The 24,143-nt window shown below is 41.8% G+C and overlaps 1 protein-coding gene across 1 annotated transcript; it reads right to left on the minus strand.

Annotated features, from left to right (window-relative positions):
• Positions 1-63: 63 nt before the first annotated feature.
• C3H2orf80 (chromosome 3 C2orf80 homolog) lies at positions 64-23,915 on the minus strand. The gene is made up of 9 exons (XM_059392660.1): positions 23,813-23,915; positions 21,098-21,228; positions 19,053-19,134; positions 16,725-16,807; positions 15,090-15,177; positions 14,374-14,445; positions 6,811-6,898; positions 6,396-6,517; positions 64-466 (listed from the first exon to the last, which is right to left on the minus strand). The coding sequence occupies exons 2-9, from the start codon at positions 21,136-21,138 to the stop codon at positions 458-460; spliced, it is 585 nt and encodes a 194-aa protein (XP_059248643.1). The 5' UTR covers positions 21,139-21,228; positions 23,813-23,915; the 3' UTR covers positions 64-457.
• Positions 23,916-24,143: the final 228 nt, after the last annotated feature.

A 24,143-nucleotide genomic window follows, 5' to 3' on the forward strand; every position in this document is an offset into this window, starting at 1 on the left:
TAAGAGTCCTTCTATTTACTGAAAGAAAGCCTGCGCTCATGTTTCCTTTAATGCTTTATTGAAACGATTTTAAATGTTTCCATGTGAGAACGTAGGAAGGGTAATGAATGACAGATTCATTTTATTTCAGATCGAAACTTCTGGAAACTACCTCCAAGTCCTCCACTTCGCAGTATTCAGTGCTAAGCATTTGTGAAATGTGCTGCAGAGTCCAGTTACAATGAAGCAGCATAGGATATACACTTAACAACAACAACAACAACAACAACAACACAATAGAGCCACACAATTGGGTTCTAAGAGGAGAAAGCCCAACATCCAAAGTAACACTTCAATAAGTTTTGTACCACAAGCTGACTATAAAGAAAAATGTGCTGGCTAGAGTTGCAGTGTTAGGATGTTTCTTTTCCTTTCCCAGAGGCTTTATTATGAACTTCCATGGTACAGTTCCAAGTTTCTAAGTGACCTGCAGGACAAAAAAACAAAAACCAAAAAACAAAACATGTTGGTATCAAGCCCGTCAATTTAACATTCACACAGACATGAACTTTCACTCTATAGAGACTTGAGGTCAAATATTCAATACTAAATTACTGGCAAAGGTGGATTAAAATACATGTCGGTACAAAAGAACTTCCATGGAATTGTTCTGAGAGGTTTGGAAATTGAGTTGTATTGCTCAACTACATACAGTATACGATCTCACACTGCATCCTATACAGAAAGTAAAAAATGTTTAACAAAGGACATTATTGGGTCAATTGGAAAAATTGGGACATATATGGTAGTTCAAATAAAAGTATCAGTGTTCGATTTTCTGAAGTTGATCATTATATTAAGGTTATTTAAGGAATGACTTTGTTCTCCGGAAATACACACTGAAGTATAGAGGGGTATAGTGATAGGGAGGATGTAATTTGGATGGCTCAGAAAAAAAAAATTGTGTCTATATACAGAAAGACAGAAAAAGGGACAGAGGCAGAAAAAAATGGTGATGCTAATGGAGCAAAACGCTAACAATTGGTGATTCTGAGTAAAAGGTGTCCTAGGGCTCTTTGCTATTCTTGCAACTTTCCTCCAAACTCAAAATTATTTCCAAATAGAAAAGCAAATAATAAAAGTTCTACTTCTTTTGACTAACCATATCCACAGCTAATCATTTCTTTTTGCCCCTGAGCAGTTGTGTATTGCGCTTATGCCATATTAGTTTGAAGTGTTGTATATTGCTTTGAATTTAAACTTGCATTGCCCTCCTTCCATTTCTGATAGAGGGGTGCTGAACTCTCCAGCTGTGATAGTGGAACCAGTCTTTTGCAGTCCTACCATTTTTACCTCATGTAGTTTGATGCTCTGTTGTCCAGGACACACATGTTAAAGTTTGTATGTCTTCTTGGAGAATTGACCCCTTTATCAATTGTCTTTCTTTATCCCTGATCATTTTCCTTGCTTTGAAGTCAGCTCTGTCAGAAATTAGTAAACCCTTTTTCTTTCTTTTGATTTGGGCTGGTGTGAATCAAAATTTGTCTATCCATTTACCTTTAATCCATATGTGTCTTTATATTTGAAGGAGGTGTCTTATAGACGACATATAATCAGGTCTTGTGTTTTGATGCACTCTGAGAATTCCTTTTTTCTTTTCTTCTTCATAATTTTATTATGAAAATTTTCATATAGAAATGTTGAAATATTCGTACAGTGAAGGTACATGTGCCCACCACCTGGATTCTTTAGTTAACAGTTTGGATTTCTTTCTCTCTGCTTACATTGTCCATCTAGTCTTGCATGCTACTTTATCCATTAGCACTCTTAACACTCTTAGTGTAATAAATCAGATTTATTTCAAATTCCTGGTCTGATAGTGCTTACATCCCTGTCCTGTCTGTTTGCAATGCTTGCTCTTCTCTTTAAATGTCACATTTGACGCATTTTAGTATGCCTTGTAATTCTTTCTTGATAACTAGACATAATGTCCTGGGTAAAGTGAACTCTCTAAATAGGTCTTTAGTGATGTGATGGGGGCGCTGGTGAGGGAGGAGGGGAAGGGTTCTGTAGTCCTATGATTAGATCTCAGGCTTTGGTGAGCCTGCGCCTCTGGACTTGGAAATTCGCAAGTGTTTCTCAATTTTTCTTCTTCTCCAGCTGGGACCAGATTACTAGATCTGACTGGAATGGGTATTTCCCTTCTTCTAGGTCGGTTGGGTTCCAATAAAATGTCAACAGGCTAGGCTATAGTTAACTAGTTGTCACTAAGGGCAGGCCTTTTAAGAACAGAATTCTCTGTTGTATTTAAAAATGATTCCTCCCCCACCTTCCACTTCCACCCCTACCCTCACTGCTGGAAAAGTGAAAGAAATTTTCTCCAATACTTACTGTGAGGACCTGGCAGAGCTCCTGCAGGTAAATCTCACAAAATTGTGGGTATCCAGCTAGGACTGGGTCCCCCTGGAGTCTGGAGTATTTAACCCTCTGAGATGTCTGCACTGAGGTTCCTGTGATTTGCCAATTGCTGTTAAGGGTTTCCTACTCCAGTACTGTACTCGTGGCAGCTTCTGCTTGTGAGCCTTTGCTCTGGAAAACCCTAACTCCCGATATCTGCCTGTCTCTCCAACCTTGGGGGGGACAGAGGTTTGCCCTTTGACCCCTGTCTTACAGATCCAAGAGGAGTTGTTTTCTCACCCTGTTCAGCTTTTTACTTGTTAGGATGAGTGGCAGTTTCTAAATTCTTTGCCCATGGAACTGGAAACCAGAATCTCTCAAATTACTCTCTCTCTCTGTGTCTTGTTCCATTCCATGATACTGTGACTTTGTCAGGAGGGTAGTCAAGGGAGCACTTGTATTATTTTTAGCCATGGCTCTAGTTTTTTTCTAAGCTGTTCCATATAGGTTAGCTCATTTGGTCCTTGTAACAACCTTATGAGATAGGTACTGTTAGAATCCTTTCTTTATAGATGAGAAACGGAAGCAGAGAGATTCCCTTAACAATTCATGACAGTTATTAAATGGGAGAACCAAGAGTTAACTCTGGGCTGTGTGACTCCCAAGTCTACACTCTTTTTACCAGGGTATCTGTTTTCTAGCTCTTTGGTATGGCCCTGTCCATTTGGAGTCCATTTCCTGGTAATGTGCTCAGTATCAGCACTTTCCTAGGATATGGTGTTGCTCGTATTCATTTTGACTAATAAATGGATTACTAGTATCAATACAGTACAAAAGAAATCCTGAAAATGATTTCACCAAATGCCTGGATTATTAAAAAAAAATTCTCCCTTTCCTTTCCTTAATGAAGTATTTCTGTGGCTGGAAATAAATAAAAAATTCTGAATGAGGCATTGTTTTATCTTGAGGTTGAAAAAAGTTGTTTACAAGCTAAAGGACATGATACAATATCCATAAAACATATGGGTAAGGAAAAGACTCAGAAGTTGAAATACATAAAATGAAAAACTTTTTCAAGTGATAAACTGTGAAAGTGTATTTTCCATACTTTGTTTGTTTGTTTTTGTTTTTTTTAATTTTTAATTTTTTATAAACATATAATATGTTTTTATCCCCAGGGGTACAGGTCTGTGAATCACCAGGTTTACACACTTCACAGCACTCACCACAGCTCATACCTTCCCCAATGTCCATAACCCCACCCCCCTTTCCCAACCCCCCTCCCCCAGCAGCCCTCTTATTTAGGTGCACCTGGGTGGTTCAGTTGGGTAAGCATCTCCTTCAGTTCAGGTCAGGATCCCAGGGTCCTGCGGTGGAACCCGGTGTGGAGCTCCCTGCTTGGTGGGGAGTCTGCTTCTCCCTCTCCCTTTGTTCCTCTGCCTCTCTACCTGCTTGTGCTTGTTCTCTCTTTCTCTCTAATAAATAAATAAAATCTTTACAAAATAAAAATAAGATATAAGATTTATTTATTTTAGAGAAAGAGCAAGTGTGAGTGTGCAAGTGGGAGGAGGGGCAGAGGAAGAGAATCTTCAGGCATGCTCCCCACTGAGCATGGAGCCCGATATGGCGCTTGATCTCATGACCCATGAGATCATGACCTGAGCCTAAACCAAGAGTTGGATGCTTAACCAACTGAGCCACCCAAGCACCCCTTTTCCATCGATTTAAAAAAAATATTTTTCATTACTTTATAACAAATCACTAGAACACATGCACATATATTTATATGTACATGTACAGCAAATATTTGAAGATCCCAAGAGATATTAACAGTGATACAGGGTTGTGGCGAAGGGGGAATTCTTTTGTTTTTCACTTTATATGTCCTGTATTGTTTGAAATTTTTACCATAAACATGTATTACTATCATAATGTTTTAAGCTAATTTAAAAAAATACATGACTCAGAAGTTGGAAAAGATGCTAAAGCACACGAAAGATGAAGAATGAACAAAAATCATAGATGTGTTTTCTGCTGTTTGGTTTTCAAGAAGAGGATTTTATGGGAAGGGTTCATCTCAAGGCCTGTCCCTATTGCAAAATGGACATTTATTCTTTGGACAGCCTAGGCTTACAGGCATTGATTAGGCTATAGAAATGGCTGGTCCTTAGAAATGAACTTCTCAATCAGTTTAGACAGAGCCCAGTGCGTTGAGAGCCCTAAGGACCATGTAGTTACTGCCAATTCACTTATCTACCATAATAACTGAACAGCCACTGCTTCCAAAGCACTTTATATACATGTGGGAAATAATAAAGAAATAAAAGACCCACTTCCATCAAGAAGCCAACAATCTTCAATGGTTATGGAAGAAAATATACAGCCAATGGAATTATATTTTCAAAATAAACACACCAATGAGTCATCTTGAGAGCTGGATTTTCAGTATGTAGGATGCACAGATGGGTCTCCCCACCATTTTAAAAAAAGATTTTGTATATTTATTTGACAGAGAAAGACAGAGACTACCAGTAGGCAGAGAGGCAGGCAGAGAGAGAGGGGGAAGCAACTCCCCGCTGAGCAGAGAGCCCGATGCGGGACTCGATCCCAGGACCCTGAGATCATGACCTAAGCTGGAGGCTGAGGCTTAATCCACTGAGCCACTCAGGGGCCCTGAGAATATAGTAAAGATTTTCTGATAGTGGTGCTGTTATGTTACTAGAATAACACTTATTAAAACCCAAATGTGAAAAAAGAATTCAGGTTGTTCCTAAAGCATTTGCTATGATAAGGTTACATTTCTCACCAATTGACTGTTTGCCTCTAAAACCTGAATGAATCCTGGGCTTTACATGGTCCAGTCTATTCAGAGATTCACATTAAAAAAAATGCACAGTATAGCAACCAGACTAGATAGTAACAAATTTTGATTTTTCACTTGCGTTTAACTTTCACTTGTGTTTCTTAAAGCCAGAGCAATCCATAACCCAGTGTAGCAAGTTTCAAAATTCCCTTTTCCCGTTTCTACCTTACAACCCTGCAGCTGGCCCACAGCCTCTGATTCAACAAAGTCCTAAAATACCCCAGCCGGCCAGCTGTACCACCAATCTGATTCTCCCTTCTCTCAGCTTGTATTGTGTTCATTAACTTGGTCTCCTGATGTCTCTTTAAATTTCCTTTCCACTTTGCACATTAAAGTAGAGAGTCCAGGGCTGGAAGGGCCAAGGACTCTCCTGCCTTTCTCCTTTGTCTCCAGCCTTGGGCATCCCTAGCCATTCTCTGAATTCTGCAGCACAAATGTGCCAGGAATCAGGTAGCCAGGGCGGCAGCAGCAGAGACTCAAGCAGGCAAGAATAAAGTTTCATTAGTGAGAAAGGGACTGCGAAGAGAAACCTTTAGGACCCAGACATTCGTGTAAACCTCCTTGACACACTTACTTAAATCAAAGAATAACACCTGATTAACTGGTGCATAGAACATCTCAGAGGCTAAAAGATAATCATGGTTCGCATTTATTTAGAGTTTACTCTGCACCGAGCCCTCACCTAATCTCTTAAAAAGCATAATCCTTGGTATTTATCCTGACAACCTGGAGAGGAGGTACCTTTATGTTTCCCACTTTGTAGAGGAGGAAACTAAGGCACAGAGAAGTGACACAGTCTGCCTGAAGTCACACAGCTGGGACGCAGTGGCTTTATTTGGATTCAGACCCGCAGCGTCGAACTCCAAATGCTAGACTTTTTTTTTTTTTTTTTAAGATTTTTATTTGTTTATTTGACAGAGATCACAAGTAGACAGAGAGGCAGGCAGAGAGAGAGAGAGAGATAAGCAGGCTCCCTGCTGAGCAGAGAGCCCGATGCGGGACTCGATCCCAGGACCCTGGGAATGACCTGAGCCTAAGGCAGCGGCTTAACCCACTGAGCCACCCAGGCACCCCAAAGGCTAGACTTTTAACCACAATATCAGTATTCTCCAAACCCTTGGTATCAGTTTGGTCCAATTTACATATTTAGACCTACTTTGTTCCTTGGCTGGGCGTCCAACGGTACATTTTTTGATGATTTCCACACTGTGGCATTTGATTCCCTTGCAGAGCGGCTGGTGGCATTTTTATTTGTCGTTCCCCTTCTTAATTTGACACCTGGAGACACATGTGGTAACCATGAGCATATAAAAAAACTTTTTTAAAATGAGCCCTCCCACAGTTTTCGATCCTTCCCTTCTAGAATGCTTTGCTCCCATCCCTAAGGGTCCGAGCAGTAAGACGTCTCTGGTCTCTGTATTGAAGGGAAATTAAGTCATGGATCCTTCTGGTTTGCTTTTCCTTTATTCAGCCGGCCAGAGAAATACTACTGCCGTAACAACTTTGACCTTACTTTCTGAGTTTAATTCTTAGTTAAATTTCCCTAAGCAGGTGGAAGTAAAGAGGCTCACTCTGCTTGCGGGCGTATTCTGCGGCGTGGGGCGCTGTTAACATGGCAAAGGGATGCAGGGAGAGGCGGAGAGGTGGAGCTCGGGGAACCTGGAAGGAAAACAGTCCTATTTGTAACAGCTGCGCGTGCTCTGAGCTGTAACCTCCTGCTACTTACAGCACTGGGTCGGTTGAAGCAACCCATGGTCCTTAACCGGAAAGACACACGTTTCACACTGCAGGCACGTTCCTATTCCGTCTTTTGCTCCCACTCTTGGTCCCCTTTGTCCAAAATGCCCTTTCACTCACGGTTGCTCTTCACAGGGTTGTCTTATACCTGGGATAACCATTTGCTCCTTTTCTGCCTAGAGGCTCCCAGTTTCCTTTGAGATGTAGCTCAAATACCACCTTTTCTGAGAAACCGGCCCTGTGTCTCCCCACGCCTCCCCCCTGCTCTCCTCTGCTGGTACCCCACACCCCCACCTTACCTCAAGGCAGAATTACAGATTCACTCATCTGGGGACTCAAAGCATGCGCTCACAGAGAGCAACTCCAGTGTGCTGTGGTTAGTTTTAACCCACTGTCTGCCGCACTGGAAATTTCTTCAAGATTAGGATTGTCTCTTCATTCATGCCTTCCTTCGACAAGTTCTCAGTGAGCACCTTCTATGGGCACCCCTGTGTCAGGAGCTGCGGTCACTCAGACAGACAAGGCTCCTGCCCTTCTGGAGCGGAGTGAGGAAACGCAACGATAAATCCTGCATTGTGGTCAGTTTAATAAACAAAAGAAGATGGTGTGCTCGCACGTGCCTGGATAGCCTCCACTGCACACAGCCAGAGAAAGCCTCTAGAAAGAAGCAGTGCATCCGCTGAGGTTTCCAGAATGAGCAGCCGCCAGTTAGGGGAAGAGCTGGAGAGAACTGCTCCAGGCAGAGGGAACAAGAAGGTCTTTTTGGAATAACCTGTGTTTCCAGACACAGAAAGGAAGCCAGGGTGACTAGAGCAGAGCAAGAAAGGCGAAATTATAGATGGGCTGAGAGGGAGAGGGGGGCGGGGGGATCATCTGGGTCCTTGTTGGCCACGGCACGGAGCTCCACGTTATTCCAGGACTCAGGGGAAGCTATTGCAATATTTTTAAGCTGTAGTGTGACAAGGTCTGATTTAGTTTCTTAAGAGATTGCTCTGGTTCCTCTGTAGAGAATGGGTTGGAGTGTGGAAGTAAGGAGCTCAGTTAGCTAATTGAACCTTCTCTCTCCAGTGCATTAGTGAGTGCCTAGTACATAGGAGAGCCTCAGGTGTCATTGACTCGTTGAATGACTACCATCCTAGTCAAGCAATAGTGGTTAACAGCAAAGACTTTGGGGTGTCTGGGTGGCTCAGTGGGCTAAGCCTCTGCCTTCGGCTCAGGTCATGATCTCAGGTCCTGGGATCGAGCCCCACATCGGGCTCTCCGCTCAGCAGGGAGCCTGCTTCCTCCTCTCTCTCTCTCTCTGCCTGCCTCTCTGCCTACTTGTGATCTGTCTGTCAAATAAAAATAAAAAAATAAAAAAAATAAAAAAAATAGCATAGACTTTAGTGTCAAACAGGCTGTATGTGAGCACAGGCTGCACCATCTATCTATAAGATGTGTGACCTTGGGCATGTCACCTAACTCCTCTCTGCCTGTTTCTTCATGTGATAACAATAATACTGGTAATGACCTTATAGGGTTGTGGTAGGAATTAAAGTTAGCATATGTAAAGTACTTAGAATAGTGGTTGGCACATAGTACAGTATATTGCCTTTGAAATTAATGATAATAATTATTATTTTTTGATAATAATAATTATTGATATTTGTCATCATCATCACCATCATCGTCATCTTCATCCCTGCCTCACCTCTCTCTCTGTGTAGAGTGACCCGTGGAACAACTTGGGCACCATTTCCTTTACAGGATCCTGCTTGGAAATAACTAATCAGATAACCAATAACAAATGACTAATCAGAGCCAGGAGGCCTGAAGTAATTAGCATCCCTCTTCAAGATCAATCGTTTTCTGCTTTCTCACTGAGAGAGAGTCAAGCTTTATATTTACAGATGCTCTGGTTCCTTATCCCCTGGGGAAGATAGAACCCGATGATTTCAAAGGTCACATCCAGCTCAAATATTCTGTGAGTCCTAATAATCTGATGGCTCATGCAAGAAGTTCCTGTAGCTTTCTGTGTGGTATATATGAGATACTATTCTCAAAGTAGGATGAAAATAAAATCCTAAACCTAGAGTTGTTCATACATTCTTTTTTTTTTTTTTTTTTACTTTAAAGCTACTTACTAATACTATCTTTGTGTCAATAGAGATTATTACAATTGTTATTTCTTGATTCATATTCACATTAAGTGCCAAATTATGTCCAAAGCAACTCAACAAAAATTTCTTCTAACTGGAGGTGGGAAGAGAGAAGAAGATGGGGATGTGTCATATAGGAACTTGCACAAGAAATGACCTGGGTACATCATTGAGGGATGAGGTATAGATTTCTTTTTCTATTTGAGAGAGCATGAGTGGGGAGAGGGACAGAAGGAGAGGAAGAAGCAGACTCCTTGCTGAGCAAGGAGCCCGATTCAGGTGGGGCTCGATCCCAGGACCCCAGGATCATGACCTGAGCTGAAAGCAGATGCTTAAACCAGTGGAGCCCCCCAGGCACCCCAAGGCATGAAGAGCATAGCCAGTAATTTTTATCTGCCTTTCAGCCTGAGCAGTAACTTACTAAAATGTCATTTGGTATCACTGAGACAGAAGGTGGAGAATTTGAAATTCTCCACCAATGTCAAAGCAACTGAACATATGCCTATGACAACCCTATTTTCCAAAGCAAAAGCAGGGCACGTGGTCTGGAAAGACATTTTGTACTGTCCAAGAAGCTTTTCAGATGTGGTTGGGATGGTGCCACATCATATTTTCTAAACATGTTAATGTTTGTGAAGAGAGAGGACACATTTCAAATAGGAAGAGAACTGGCAAATCTAGGAATTGATTATATCCTGTAACAACTTTTTAAAAAATGGAGGTTCTGTGGAAATTAAGGAACGAAGAAGGAAAAGGAGAAGAAGAAGAAAACGAGAAGAAAGAAAGACTCAACAACAATGACAAAAGTGAACGGAAGACTTTAGCAGGCACTTCGCAGAAGAAAAAACAGAGAAATAGTTTTTCATTGGTAATCAGAGGAATGTGATTAAGACTGTGGCCACCTAACAGACTGACAAACTTAAGAAGCCTGAAAATAGCAGGTGTTGGTAGCAGGCAGATAATCTCATGGCAAGCGGCAGTGTACATTGGTGCGACCATTTTGGAAAACGGTTCGGCTTTACGTAGAATTGGAGATGATGCACATGTGTCTGAAGGCACGGGTGTGGCATCTCTGACGTAATGATGGCGCAGTTTCACGCCTCGGCCACACAGAAACTCTTCCACTAGACATGAAGAGACATACAACTGAAATCATCCAGATGTCGAAAACGGAAGAATATATAAAGACCCTGTGGTGTATTCTTACAGCGGAATGCTATCTAGAGTGAAAATAAACTATATTGACCACAAGGATGAATTTGTACAATGTAGTGTTGAATGACAAAAGAAAGCCATGGAGTAAAACGTTTGCTTCATATATAAAGATTGCCGTTTGTATTACTTGTCTCAAGTTCAAAGAACATGCAAAACTGAACAGTATGTTGGCGAGACATGCGTATGTGGTAAAGCTAGAAAAAAAGTCAAGGAAATGATAAACCCGTGACTGTGGATAGTATAAATGTGAGGCAGCAGGGAGGGGAGAGGTTGGAGCGGAGGCCCGGAGAGGTCCCAAACTGTTGATACTGTTCTATTTCATCCCTTTGGTGGCTTTGTTGTTTGCTTGGTTTTGTACTTTAAACATACATTGTAAGTATTCGTTGGGACAGAATGGATTTTGAAAGCATGGTTTCCATCTCCCATCATGAAGATCTGCCAATACTGAACTTTTGTTTCAACCTAATGGGTCCCTCTCCTTATCTTGAAAATGCTTTTTCATTTCTCTACCCTTCAGATTCAGTCAGCCTCCTCCAAGAAGAGAAGACACTCGGCAGCTTATTGTAGTAAGTGCCTGGAGACCAGGGCTGTAGAGGGTGTGTGTGGGGGGAAGATGAGCCTCTTTCAGGGAGACCCGGCTGCTGTCCGTGGACTCCTGTGGATGGGAGATGGGCATGGGGGTGGGTTTGGAAATAGTACCACTGATGTTGAAGGCTCCCTGCCCTAGGCCAGCACCAGGCACCTGACACGTGTGGTCTCACTGAATGATCAGAAGGACCTAGGCCAGTTTGCTAAGTGTGATCATGCGTATTTACACATAGGGAAATTGGGAACCAGACAAGTTAAATAAGTTATCCAAGGCCACACAGCTAGCAAGTGGAGGGGCTGGGACCGGACATTAATCTGTCTGCCTCTGAAGAGCCTGCCTGGGAGTTGGGATGGAGTTAAATGATGGCCAGTCGGACTTTGGGGTGTGGCTGCAGCAGGAGAGAAGGAGTAGATGTTCTGATGGTCTCCAGCCACTTCTTTGTCTATCTCCTCCCTCGGTGACACTAACTTTTCCTCTCTCTGCTTCCCTTTCCCTTTTTCCTCTTTGACAAATGCAACTGAAGAATATTTTTATTGCTTTCTTGCTGTGTTGAGGGCAGATTTATGCTCTTTTTCTTCAGCTATTTTATATTTATTTGAAGTGAATTGTAAACACCATATTTTGTGTGAGACCCTTGGTTGATTTTTTTTTTTCTTTCCCCTATAGGTCCAGGGTCCTGAGCAGAAAAACGGCTCATCAAATAATAGCTCTTTATCAGGAGTAGAACCTTTGGATAATAGAATTAGTAAGCAACACTGGGCTCATGATGCCTTTCTGTCACCAGGTGGCAGCAAATACTCCCGTTGAAAGCCATCAAACCTAAGCACAACCCGTATTAAATCCCGTAGCCAATTCTAGTGGCCAGAACTTCTCCATAATCTAATTAGTATTCTACAGGGCTTTAAGCTGTTGCTTAGGAGACATTTTCTCCAAAGGAATCAAAGTTCATTCAGATATATGCAGCAATTAGAGAAGAATCTTTGTCAATAACATCTTTTGAATAACCTCATCTTCTGGTTAAAACAGTTTTTTGAAATTATCTTGAACTTTGAAAGACTGTTTTAAAATAGCTCTTACAATTTAGTCTTTGAAAGGCTAAGTTTCCATTGAGAGGTTCTACAAATTTCCAGAATTATCTGGACTGAAATGCTGAAAAAACACTTGATTTATGGGAATATAGAGGAAATCAGATATTCAAATCTCAAGTACCAGAACTTTAACTATAGTTACTGTTTTGATGTTAATATGTGCCAACCGTGAAGCGCTATCCTGGTACTAATTCACCTCATTTCCCACAACAATCCCATTTTCTGGTCCCTGTTTTTATGATAAAATTAAGGGTGGGGGAATTTAGAAGACTTGCTCAGGATTCCCCTGCTCAGAGTTGGTTCAAAGCCAGGCATCCCCCCTTCAGAAACCTCATGTTGAACCCTTACCCCATGCTGCCTTCCAGATACAAACCAGTAAATGAGCTGATGGCCATGTCGTATAACAATGTGCAAACGCAGATATTTGAAGGAAAGCTCCCTCCATGACCATATTATTTACTTCCCTTTGGAGCTGGTCATCATGTAGTCCGTGTGCACATCTGGGCTTTTTGGTTTTGGTCACTGATGTGAGAATAGAGACTGTGCATAGCCAAACAGGGAATGTGCTGAATAAAGTCTCTTTACTGGATAAGTGAAAGACTGATGGATGGATAGAAACTGGCCAGCCCACCTCTAAACAGCATGGCTTCCTCTAATGGCCCTTTAAAATGATCTTGGCTGCTTGGTTACATGGCCTGAGCTACGTGGACACCCATGTTTGCAAACCTTCTTGATTGAGAACCCAACCAAGACTTGAAGTGTTCATAGGGCCACCCCCCCACACACTGCCCAGCCACGAGGATGTGATTTTCCATATTTGCCCTTTGACCAGGTAAGTTCAGGCCAACCAATCAGTGCCAGATGCCTGCCCTAGTCATTCCCAGGCACCAGAAGATGTGGAAAAACACAATGGCTGAACCAGAGGGGTTAGGCTGAAATATTTGTGTGTATATGTTGCGGGGGAGGCTTGTGGGAAGGTGGAAAGAGGGCAGTCTGGAAAGGAGAAAGCTGCAGAAAAAACGAGCAGGAATGAAGCATTATGGTTTGCTTGCTATCTAAGGAACTAAAAGATCTGGGCTTTCTTTAAAAGCCAAGGACAGCTTGGTACCTGAGAAGCGCTGGGCCTGGGGTGGCTTATATCTCAACTAAGGCAGAATGTCAGCTCCAGCATAAGATAGAAGACCCACTAGAAAAGTTATCTTGTCTGACTTGCTCACCATGATATCCCCTGCACCTATAACTGTATTGAATGCATGAATAAGGCTGAAACTAGGGTGATCTGAGGAAAGGTGCTGATGTCCTCACTGTTTAAGGGACCTTGAGTCTCAGGAAGAGAGCCAGCTTGCATACGGATTAAGGTGATGAGACAGTTGGATTCAAAGTTTCAACACTTCTTGTAAATGCTGGACTCTTAGCCTTGACCTGGTGACCTCTTGATTTTTATATGACCCCGCTGGTCACTAGATGGTCTATGGGTAAAAGAACAAGGAGGGCAGACATTTCTGTGGTCATAGTCCTGCCCCTGCTCTGGCCTTCCTGCCAAGTTGTGGTAGGACATCAAAAGTGACCGTGTGAGCAGAAGGCTGGGTGTGAGGGTGTGGATTCTCTCTTTCCTCCCTGCACAGCACTCCTGCTCTACCCTGCTTTCCTCTTCCCTTTTCTAGAGGTACCTAAAGGTAAACTGATTAGAAGTTCACCTCTAAATACCAGCCTGTATTTAATGTTTACCTAATATGCGTATGTTCATAAATAGCAAAACTGAGCTGGCTGTAAAGATCATTCAGAATACTAAATAAAAAAAAATTTTTTTAGATCAGTATATGGAAAGTCAAAGAGGGAAAAGAACCTAGGGCTCGGTGGAACTCATGTCATTGGACTTCTGATAGTTGCTGCTTCTACTGCTGTGATTTAAGGGACTGTCACGGGAAGGAGAAGGGTGGCAGCAGCGAGCTATAGAATTTGTCACAAGATTGACCCTTGCAGGTCTTGTCCTAGTGCGAAATGTTCTAGTACATCATGCAAGAGGAGCGCTTGGACTTGCCAAACCTACATTACAAAATGTGTAAGTGAGAAATTCTGTTCCCCAGAAGCAGAGGCAGATTCTAGACTCTAAGCCTGGTGCCCTATTTACTGTCTCTACTCAGCCTTATGCAAAATATGGTTGTTATTCCTACCACTGCCCTCACGTAGGGAAATCCTTTTACAAAGATTTGTTATTCGAGTGAGATAGGGATATATCTGGTTTTGCATATTTTGATTAAAAAACTGTTGTTTCATGCAGTTGAAAAGGTTAAAAATACATTATAAATTTATAAAATACATTTTCTCTAAAAATTCCTTTTATTGATAGTCTTGGATCACCCCTACCTTTGTAGCCCTAGAATTGGTAGAAGAATCAGCTCCATACATTTTAAAGACTTCCTCAATTGGGATACTGTTCTGTTAAAACAAACAAACATACAAATAAAAGAAACAATAGCACCAACAAATGCATTATCATATCATTTTTTTTTACATTACAAAACAAAGTAATTATACCTCTGGTATGTCTAGTATCATGCCTGGATAGCATGGACATTAATAAATAAATTCTGAACAAATGGATAAGTCAGAGTCTCTAGTATCTAATTATGTATGTCTTTCATTCTGGTTTTTTTTTTTTTTTGCCTTTTATTTTATTTTTATTTTTAAAGGTTTTATTTATTTATTTGACAGACAGAGACACAGCGAGAGAGGGAACTCATCAGAGGGAGTCGGAGAGGGAGAGGGAGAGGCAGGCCTAGCAGAGAGCCCGATGTCGAGTTTGATCCCAGGACCCTGCGATCATGACCTGAGCCGAAGGCAAGCGCTTAACGACTGAGCCACCCAGGCACCCGTTTTTTGCCTTTTAAGTAAATGTTTTCACAATACCATATAGAAGTGAAAGACTTTTTATTATATCTTAAAAACTGAAACATTTAATATTAGTAAATGCTAAGCATTTTAAAAGATCAGTTGAAAAATAAAATAAATATGCATTAATGTAAAAATGCACATAATAAATATAAAATCTCCATATATTCAAATAGTGTTCTTTTCCTTACCATTAGGATTCCAGCATAAGATGATAAAATCATTGCTTCTCTTTCTTTCCGGTTTGGATATATAGGTCTGTCATGAAATGGCATTTTCCTAAGGGGGAATATCAATAGATAACAGTAGAAGGTTTACTTTTGTTCTTTTTGACACCTGGTAAGCTTATGACAATAATAATAATAATCCATCATTAATCTCCAATGGGCCATGTGTTATGCACTTGTTTACAAACCTGAGGTGTTTAGTCTGACATCGGTAAAGTACATACTTTGAATTCTGAATCTTCCAACAATGGGGATGACTTTGCCTTCCTCTATCCTTCTTTTCACAGCTCTGGAACATTGACCACTATGGTGGACAGTCATGGTTTTGCAAACTTGTATCCTCCTCCCCTTCTTGTGGTAGAGCTCTCCCTTCCTGCTGGGGGAAACTGCTTTACCCACTGTAAGCTCATCTGCTCCTAAGGGAAGCCAAGAACACCCCTAGATTCCAAGGGTAGAAAACACAGAGTGGACTAAGTTAGTCAGAGTACTCTATTCCCCCCACCCTCCACCTCTGGACAAGTTAGGGGCCCAGGCACAATGAAGACACAATTCTACGATTTTTTTTTTTCTTAATTTATTCTCCTTTGGACTCAGTATTGTGATAAAATGGGTTAAAATCAAGAATAATGTCCATCATTATGTGGATCAGTTGGTTAAGCATCTGACTGCTGATTTCAGCTCAGGTCAGGATCTCAGGGTCCTGAGATAGAGTCCTGAGACTGAGCCTTGCATCAGGCTCTGTGCTGAGTGTGGAGTCTGCTTGGGATTCTCTCTCTCTCTCTCCCCTTTTGCCCTTCTTACCACACTCATGCATGCTCTCTCTCTCAAAAAAAAAAAAAAAAAAAAAAAAAAAAAAAAATCCACACAGAGTAAATAGTCCAGAAGTAAATCCTGATGACATGATTTGAGTTTTGAATCAAGCCATGCCTAACATAGACCTACCCCTGGACTTTTCAAATAAAGTTAATAAATCCCTACTCCCCTCCCATTTGGGGGTGTGTTTAAGTCTGTTCAAGCTGGATTTTCTGCTTATTACAACTAAACCTTAATTGATACAGCTATCCGGGACAGAGTATGTGTTCTAAGGAGATGGAACAGAAGAAGGAACTGGCCTCTGAGATGAAGCTATTAAATCCTGGCCTCATTAATTCCTTATTCTTACCAACTGAGTGAGTCTGCCCAGCAGATAATCCCGGAAAGGATTCGAACAGCTATAGGTCAAATAGCTCAGCTCAGGGATATTTCTATTTAAATGTTTAAGAAATTGTGTTTGATAGTTCTTTGAAAACGACTGCAGCCATTGAACATTTAAAAAAATCATGGCACATGCACAATAAAGCACTAACATATTTAAGATACAACATTATGTGTGAGAAAGATCATTGGACAGAAACCAATCGGCAGAGACACAAACTCTGTGAACAGGTCTATGTTGACAGCTGTGAGGTTTCTTCAGGTGCCTCGCTGGTGAGGGATACTCATCCTGCAGTGTTTCAAATCAGAGTGCCTCCGGTGGAAGATGCCAGACAGAAGCTTTCTCTATTGCTACTCATAGTCATACATTAAGAAAAAGAAGAAGAAAAAACCATTTCAACTCACACTTTTTCCCATTCGAGCCAAGTTAAGTCTTCTGAGTGATCCAGCCATTGCAAAGCGACATTGATGGCCAAATCATAGTGTGCCTGGAAGCAGGAAGCAGAGACAGAAGGGGAGGGGCTTAGACGTTGGCCAGAGCACCCCCTGGACCCAATGACAATGGCATTGCTAAGCTTAGTCTACCCTTTTGTCATGTCCACTGTGTGAGGATCATCCACTATGTCCAGTAACCCAACCCTCAGACAGATTATTGAGAGATCTTCACTCATTAAGTTTTCCTCTCACTAGGGCCAGTTTTGGTTCCTGGTGACAGGAAAAGAAAGGATTGATTCTTGGAAAGAAACTAGGAATCAGGGCAGTATGTGGGTGGCTCAGTAGGTTAAGTGTCTGCCTTTGGGTCAGATCATGATCCCAGGGTCTTGGGATGGAGCCCCATGTCTTGCTCCCTGCTCAGTGGGGAGTCTACTTCTCCTTCTCACTTTGTCCCCTCCCCCCATTCATTCTCTCTCTCTCTCAAATAAATAAAATCTTAAAAAAAAAAAAAAAAAAGAAAACAAACCTAGGAGTCAGGGAATCTAGATTAAAATCTAGATATTGCCAACAACTCACAGTATAACTTTGGATAGGAAACTGATGTTCTCAGGGCCTCAGAAATGAAGGTGAGGGAAGAGGGCCACAGAGAATGATTTTCAATTCTGTGAGCAGAAAGTCAGGAATGTGCTTCCAGGAGCACAGGGGAGTCAGGCGGAGATTGGGAGGCTTTTGAGGGGAGTTGGAGCTGGGGCTTGGAGGACAGGACGAGGAGAATTTCTATAGATGGAGAAGGATGTCCTGGGTGGAGGGGCCAGCGTGAGAAAAGGACTGGAGGTAGACCCAAATGAGTGGCTTGCCGAGAGTCTTGTATACGGTAAAAGCTGAGGACCAATTCGAATGTTCATTCCTATCCTACTGACCATCTTTCTGGTAAGTTCTAAGCATATTTACCTTGTCCTTGTCAAAATCCCTTCTCTCCTATCTATCCCCACCTCCAGAAAAGGGAAGGTTAGTTTTGTCTTGGAGGTTTTAGAAGGGTTCTAAGGTGCTAACATTTTCTGTACAACGTACAGTTGACCCTTGAACACCCAGGGGCTAGAAGCACTGACGCCTGCAACCTAAAATCCTTTTATAACTTTTGACTCTCCCAAAACTTAACTACTAACAGCCTGCTGTTCACTAGGAGCCTTACCCATAACATAAACTGTTGATTAATACATAATGTATATGTTTTATATATATATAGCATTCTTAAAATAAAGTAAGCTAGAGAAAAGAAACCATTATTAAAGAAATAATAAGAGAAAATACATTTATAGTACTGTACTGTATTTATAAAAAAAATTCCACATATAAGTGGACCCATACAGTCCAAATCCATGTTTTCAAGGGTCAACTGTACTTTTTTCTTTCAATGACTAAACCAAACTAGAGTGTGAACAACAACAAAAAGAACTGTGGTCAGTGGTTGAAACCTAATCCAAAGGTTGGATCCTGGACCAGCAGCCTTGGCATCACCTGTTTGCTCATCACAAGTGCAAATTCCAGCCCCATCCCTACCTCCCAAATCAAATAAGACCTCATTAAAGCTTGAGAAGCACGTATTTAATTGATTTAGTTTCTCCATTTAACACGTGAAGGGAGAAGCACTTGAGAATCCCAAGGCTGAACTCCCAAGGCTGAGCTCCAGGGAGGTCAGACAGGGAGAGGGGGAGGGGCAGGGAGCGAACCCTCCTCCTAGTGCAAGAGGAGTAAACAGGTAAGCATAAAAAAGCTGAGGGTTTCCTCATTTCTTTTGAATTAGATCTTTACATTTCTTCCTTAATGTCCGTGAAGTGAACTTCCATTACCTAACATAAATCTGAGTTTCAACGTGAATAATGATGAGGGATTTTAAGATAATTCAATTCTGTGGTTTTCTCCATGAATGCAAATGGTAAAAAAACAAACAAACAAACAAACAAACAAAAAACAAAAGAAAACATTTATTATAGTAGAGAACTACAGAAGTCATTTTGTCAAAAAAAAATTTAACATCATGTATCTAACATGTAACCTTGCACTCTAAGAGAGAAAGAGCAAATAGCAGAAGTCTCATGACTTTTATTTTCTCATTCCTTTTGCTTTCAGTGTAATGAGCTGCGAAGACTATGTGGAGGGCCCTAGGCTAAGAAGATGAGGAAGAGACCTTCTGGGAGGATCGAGATTAGCCTTGTTCATGATCTACATCAGATCCTTGGTCCGTCCCCTGAACACAAAGAACACGGATGTGACTTGCATGGGCATGCCTTTCTTTACCATATCATCTAGAAAGGTGAGTTGCCTTCTTCCTTTTGGGTCAAATTCATTTTCCCGAAGTCTGATGCCAATATAATCTCCCCTTAAAAGCAAGAGAGCAGCATTGAACCATTGGGAATGAGAGGGGATCTCCATTTGCAGAAGAGCCTTCTTCCCAGTCCCTCCCTCCTCCACCAAAATACAAAGTCACTGGTGGTTCTGGTAGCTCAACAGATACTCATTTTTATTTCAATAGCAATCCTGCAATGGTATAGGTTTAAAACATCTAACCATTATGAACTTCAATCATGTTTATCTAAAAATAAATACTCACGTGGTCGGTACAGAATTGATAGGAAAGCGGTGGGGGGGGGGGCATGACACGTCCCACACTCAGAAAAGATTTTGCAAAAAAACAAAAGGATTGAGACCCACTGTTTAAAACAAAGATTCCTTTGCTGCCCATGTTAAACTCAGGCAGAATGACCAAAGTTGAAAAATTCCAGCTATATGATGTTCTGTACGGATGTATTCTCTTACCCTAAGGCCTGCCCACCCCCTGTTAGAATGCAAATACCCTGAGGAGGAGTTATGCAAAAAAAACATACCAGGAAGTCCACTTTAGTGTGTCCTGTGCAATCCTTTCCTAGCGGCCCTGGCAGGAGAATAGACAGGGGGCTACCCCAGGGGGAAGTCAGGAAGAGGAAGAGGGATCCGATGAAGAAAAAAGGATTCTGGGTCCCCAGAGTCCATCTGTACAGATCACCCCTTGGACAAAAGGCTGGTTCTGTTTTCAAGGTCTTTACCATGCACTTTGGGCAAGCCATTGCCAGGGTGGAGGGTCTGGGGGATGGGGGAGTCAGTTTGTATCTATTTCCCAAAAGCTCTTCTGAGTCATTAAGCTAAAATCAATAAAAATTCTCAGGTTTTGCTTTCTAATCCCAAGATACTCTATTTAAAGTAGCTTAAATGTATTCTTTGGATATAAAATAATTCCAATTCTATGTGGAGGAATTGACATTTACTGATAACATTTTTTAAAACTATTATATCAGCCTCCAAACACATACATGTAAATATGTGTAAAGTCACACATGTTTTATTCCAGCATTTCTTAAGGACTTAGCAAAAAATAATTATCATAGTAGGCAGAAAAAATATATTTGATGGGAACTGTGAGAAGGTTTTTGATAAAAAGGACATTGTTGTGCCTGTAATGTATAAGAAATAGTCTTTCCCCTGCTTTTTTATGTGCTCTGTGATTTTCACCAACCTCTTAAAAAAGTACCAAGTCACAGAAAAGCTACCACAAGGGCACCTGGGTGGCTCAGTGGGTTAAGGCCTCTGCCTTCAGCTCAGGTCATGATCTCAGGGTCCTGGGATCGAGCCCTGCATCGGGCTCTCTGCTCAGCGGGCAGCCTGCTTCCTCCTCTCTCCCTGCCTGTCTCTCTGCCTACTTGTAATCTGTCTATTAAATAAATAAATAAAATCTTTAAAAAAAAGAAAGAAAGAAAACTACCACAGGAGAAAAAATTTTTTTCCAGGGGAAAACTTGACATATCTTTTGTTTTTTGTTTTTTATTTTTTTATTTTTTTAAAATTTCAGATGTCAAGAAAAAGGAGACGAATTATTTAGTCAGTAAGACTGACAATAATAGAGGCAGAGGCTGCAGTTGAAATGCTGGGCCCCTGGGTACTGTCTGCAGAAATCTCTGCTGTATTTTTTTACCAGCAGGGCCCTTTTAAAGGCATATCCTGACCGGTACAGGCAGCCGGCTGGGCTGGGGACTCAGCTGTTCGGCTCTAGAATGGGGATGCCTCCGAAATGCATGATCCTGGCAGAAACATCCTCCCAAGACAGTCAGCATCCTCTTTGCTCCACATGTGAGGCCTCTCAGGCAGGAGGCAGAGGCTACATCTTCTGGCTTTCTCCTACAGCGCAGGAATAGATTCTTCCTCAGATTTTTACCCACCCCCATCTCTGGCCAATATCCAGACTATCGATGACCTGAAACCCACCAAAGGCCAAGTGTAATAAACAAAAGTTTATTCTCAATCATACTTACAGGAGCTTTTTAATTTCCTTCTTTAGGAGCTTTCTCTCCATGATTAAAGTCTTGTCCAGCTGAGCAGGTATCTGTAGCTTACACTGCACCTGATATCCTCGGGGAAGACCCAGCCTCTCTGAGCCTATAAGCTACAGCAGCAAATCAGAGAGAATTTGAGTTAGGGATGCTATCACTCCAAATACCAGTCATGGAGTCCCAGGTTCTGGAAGGGATTCGGGAGTGTGCAGAGCTCAGACCTCTTATCTAGCAGGTGAGACCAGGTGAGAATTAAACCAGCTGGGGGAGGGGTGGGAAGGTAGTGTGCTGTACCTTGAGTTTGTCTGACACCCCTTATTCTTTCCAAGTTTCCCAACTTGCAATAAATTAGCAAGTCAAACAGTCATGGCTCATGTAAGCGAGACTATTAGGACAGAAGCATCCCAATATGCTGTGATCTGAGTATGTGAGTTCTGTGTGCATTCAATAGTGACTCCCAGTGAATCTACCTTGGCACAATGGCTCATAATGGAATTTTCTGTAGAACCCATGTACAACTTCCTGGGGCCAGAAGGTTCTGGAAAGAACGTGTCACCATGGAAAATACAAAGCCATGTCTTCAATTCGTACCCCCACATTGAACCAGAAATTGGAATTTAGGTAATGGGGTCAAAAGGGGTTTGAATCACAAAAAGGAGTTTATGAAAAAAAAAAAAAATCATCGCTTTTCAACAGGGTGCCCAGTAAGGGTATAAATACGTTTTGCAATGTTTTCTTCCTGAAACAAGAACAAAAGCAAATTGTAATGGTTGATTTTATATGTCAACTTGGCTAGGGCACTGTGCCCAAAGATTTGGTCAAAAATTATGCCGGGTGTTTCTGTGAAGGTGTTTTTTGGATGAGATTGACATTTAAATCGGTGAACTTTGAGTAGGGCATATCACCCCTTTTATGTGGGTGGGCTTCATCCAATTACTTGAGGGCTTGAATAGAAGAAAGATCGACTTTTCCCAAGCAAGAAGGAATTCTGCCAGGAGAACCCCATCCTGAGTCTCCAGCCTGCCAGCTTACCCCTTCCAATTTTTGGACAGGCCAAGGCACTGCAATCTTGCGAGCCAATTCCTTAAACTAAATCTCTTTCTGTGCATGTATACACATATATACATATATTTGCTGTTTCTCTGAAGAGCCCCAATACACAAATATAAAACAATTAAAATTTGTTGACTCTGGGAACATAAATCCACACATGTTCATTATATTACCTTCTGTACTTTTGAAATTGTGCATGTGTTCTTTAATCACTACTGTAAATATGGTTGGGATAAATAAAACTTCAGAAACTTTTGAAAAAAATTGCAGTCTATAAACATTAAGCTTTACATGATTCAACTCACCAACAAGAAGCAGAGAGAAAACAGGTGTCATTAATTTAAGTGAATTCTTCACCAGACTCATTTCCTTATTTTGGACCATTCATGCTGCTTCTACATCTGCTTCAGTCGTGGATGGGATGTGGAACAGATGAAGATGGGGGGTACAAAGTAAGGGCATTCCAAGGGAAATGCATGAACTACAAAGCCAGTAATATAGCTCTCTATGGGAGAGTCCATTGGGTGAAAGTACTACAAGCCACAGAGGGGACCTATAACCTCGAAGAAAAAGCACTGGACTGGGGAGGCCAGATGCTGAGATGTGGTGTCCACTCCACCACCAACTGACTGGTGTGGCTGTGGCCACATCTCTTGGCTCTTCTGCATCCCAGTTTTGGGTGTTTTCTGAAAAATGATGAGCGTGGCTCACGTCGTCAAGAACACCCTAGCACTTGAAACTTCCTAAAGGCTAGCACTGTGATTCTTCTACTTTACTAACTTAGAAAAGCATTTGTTGGTAGAACATTTGTCTTCTCTCAATTCCTTAATAAGGGGGTGGTTTGGCTCCCTTAACTTTGATGTCCTTATAAAAAGCAAAAAACTTAGCATTTGCTTTAACCCATGCTTGCTCGTAATTCTGAGTCAACCCTTTGATTTTCAGACTTGCAAAGAATAAAATATGCGTCTCTTGGCCACCGTGACAGTTTCTTCTTAGACCACCCTCCCTGGCCACCATTCAATGTAGCGTAATATAACAAAGGTGGAAATCTTAAAAATATGATCATGTCCCACCCTCAGGAGGCCCAAAGACCTAGTAAGCCTATCCACCAGCTGAGTCACCTTGGATAAGCGAATTTGTCTCTCTGTGATTTTGTGTTTTCTCTTCTGTAAAACAGTCATTGCATGATTGGAGAGGTCCTTTCTCACAGTAGAGTTCAGTGACCTATATGCACTGAGGAGCTCTGCCTGGTTGAAAGGGGGCCATTTGCACAGACGATTTAGTTTAAATGTGAATTCAGCCAGTCCCTCTTCTTTTCTGTCTCTAGAGCTTTAACAACAACAACAACAACAACAAAACCCAAACCAAACCAAACCAAACAAAACAAAAAACCAAGACTTCAGCTGGAAATACACACAAACGAGCTAATGGAAAGATGTCAGCTGTCTCAGGCATTAGCAGTTTCATAGAAACCAACCCCCCAGAAGTCACAGCCTTGCTCTATAAGCACATCATGCCCTGAATATCTGCACACTCCATGCAGATCCCCTCTGTACTCCGACCTCTATGATACAGGACTCTCAGATGGTGTTCTATCAGGTGCCCAGCTCTTAACAAATTTCCCTTTCAGAATCTCTCACCAACCAGAGACCGATTCCGGAGCTTTTCTTCTCTCCCTGCTTCTGGAGGCGTGCTGGAGCACCTAACGTCATGGGCTTGGGCTGGTGCTTGCCAGACATCAGGAAAGCACAGGCTTTTTTTTTTTTTTTTTTTTTTTTTTTGGTTGCTAGGAAACAGTGACTGAATGAAAATAATTTGTTTTTACCCAGCCTGCTCTCCCCTGCCGTCCTGCAGGGGAAAGAATGTCATATATTTAGGGCAGGATTGTGATACTGACCTGGAGGTCACGTATCTTTTTACCTAAGAAGGCTTTGGTTTCCCACCTAAATGATTAATCAGAAAGCTGAGAGGATGC

Source organism: Mustela nigripes, chromosome 3, assembly GCF_022355385.1.
Source record: "Mustela nigripes isolate SB6536 chromosome 3, MUSNIG.SB6536, whole genome shotgun sequence".
Classification (NCBI taxonomy): domain Eukaryota; kingdom Metazoa; phylum Chordata; class Mammalia; order Carnivora; family Mustelidae; genus Mustela; species Mustela nigripes.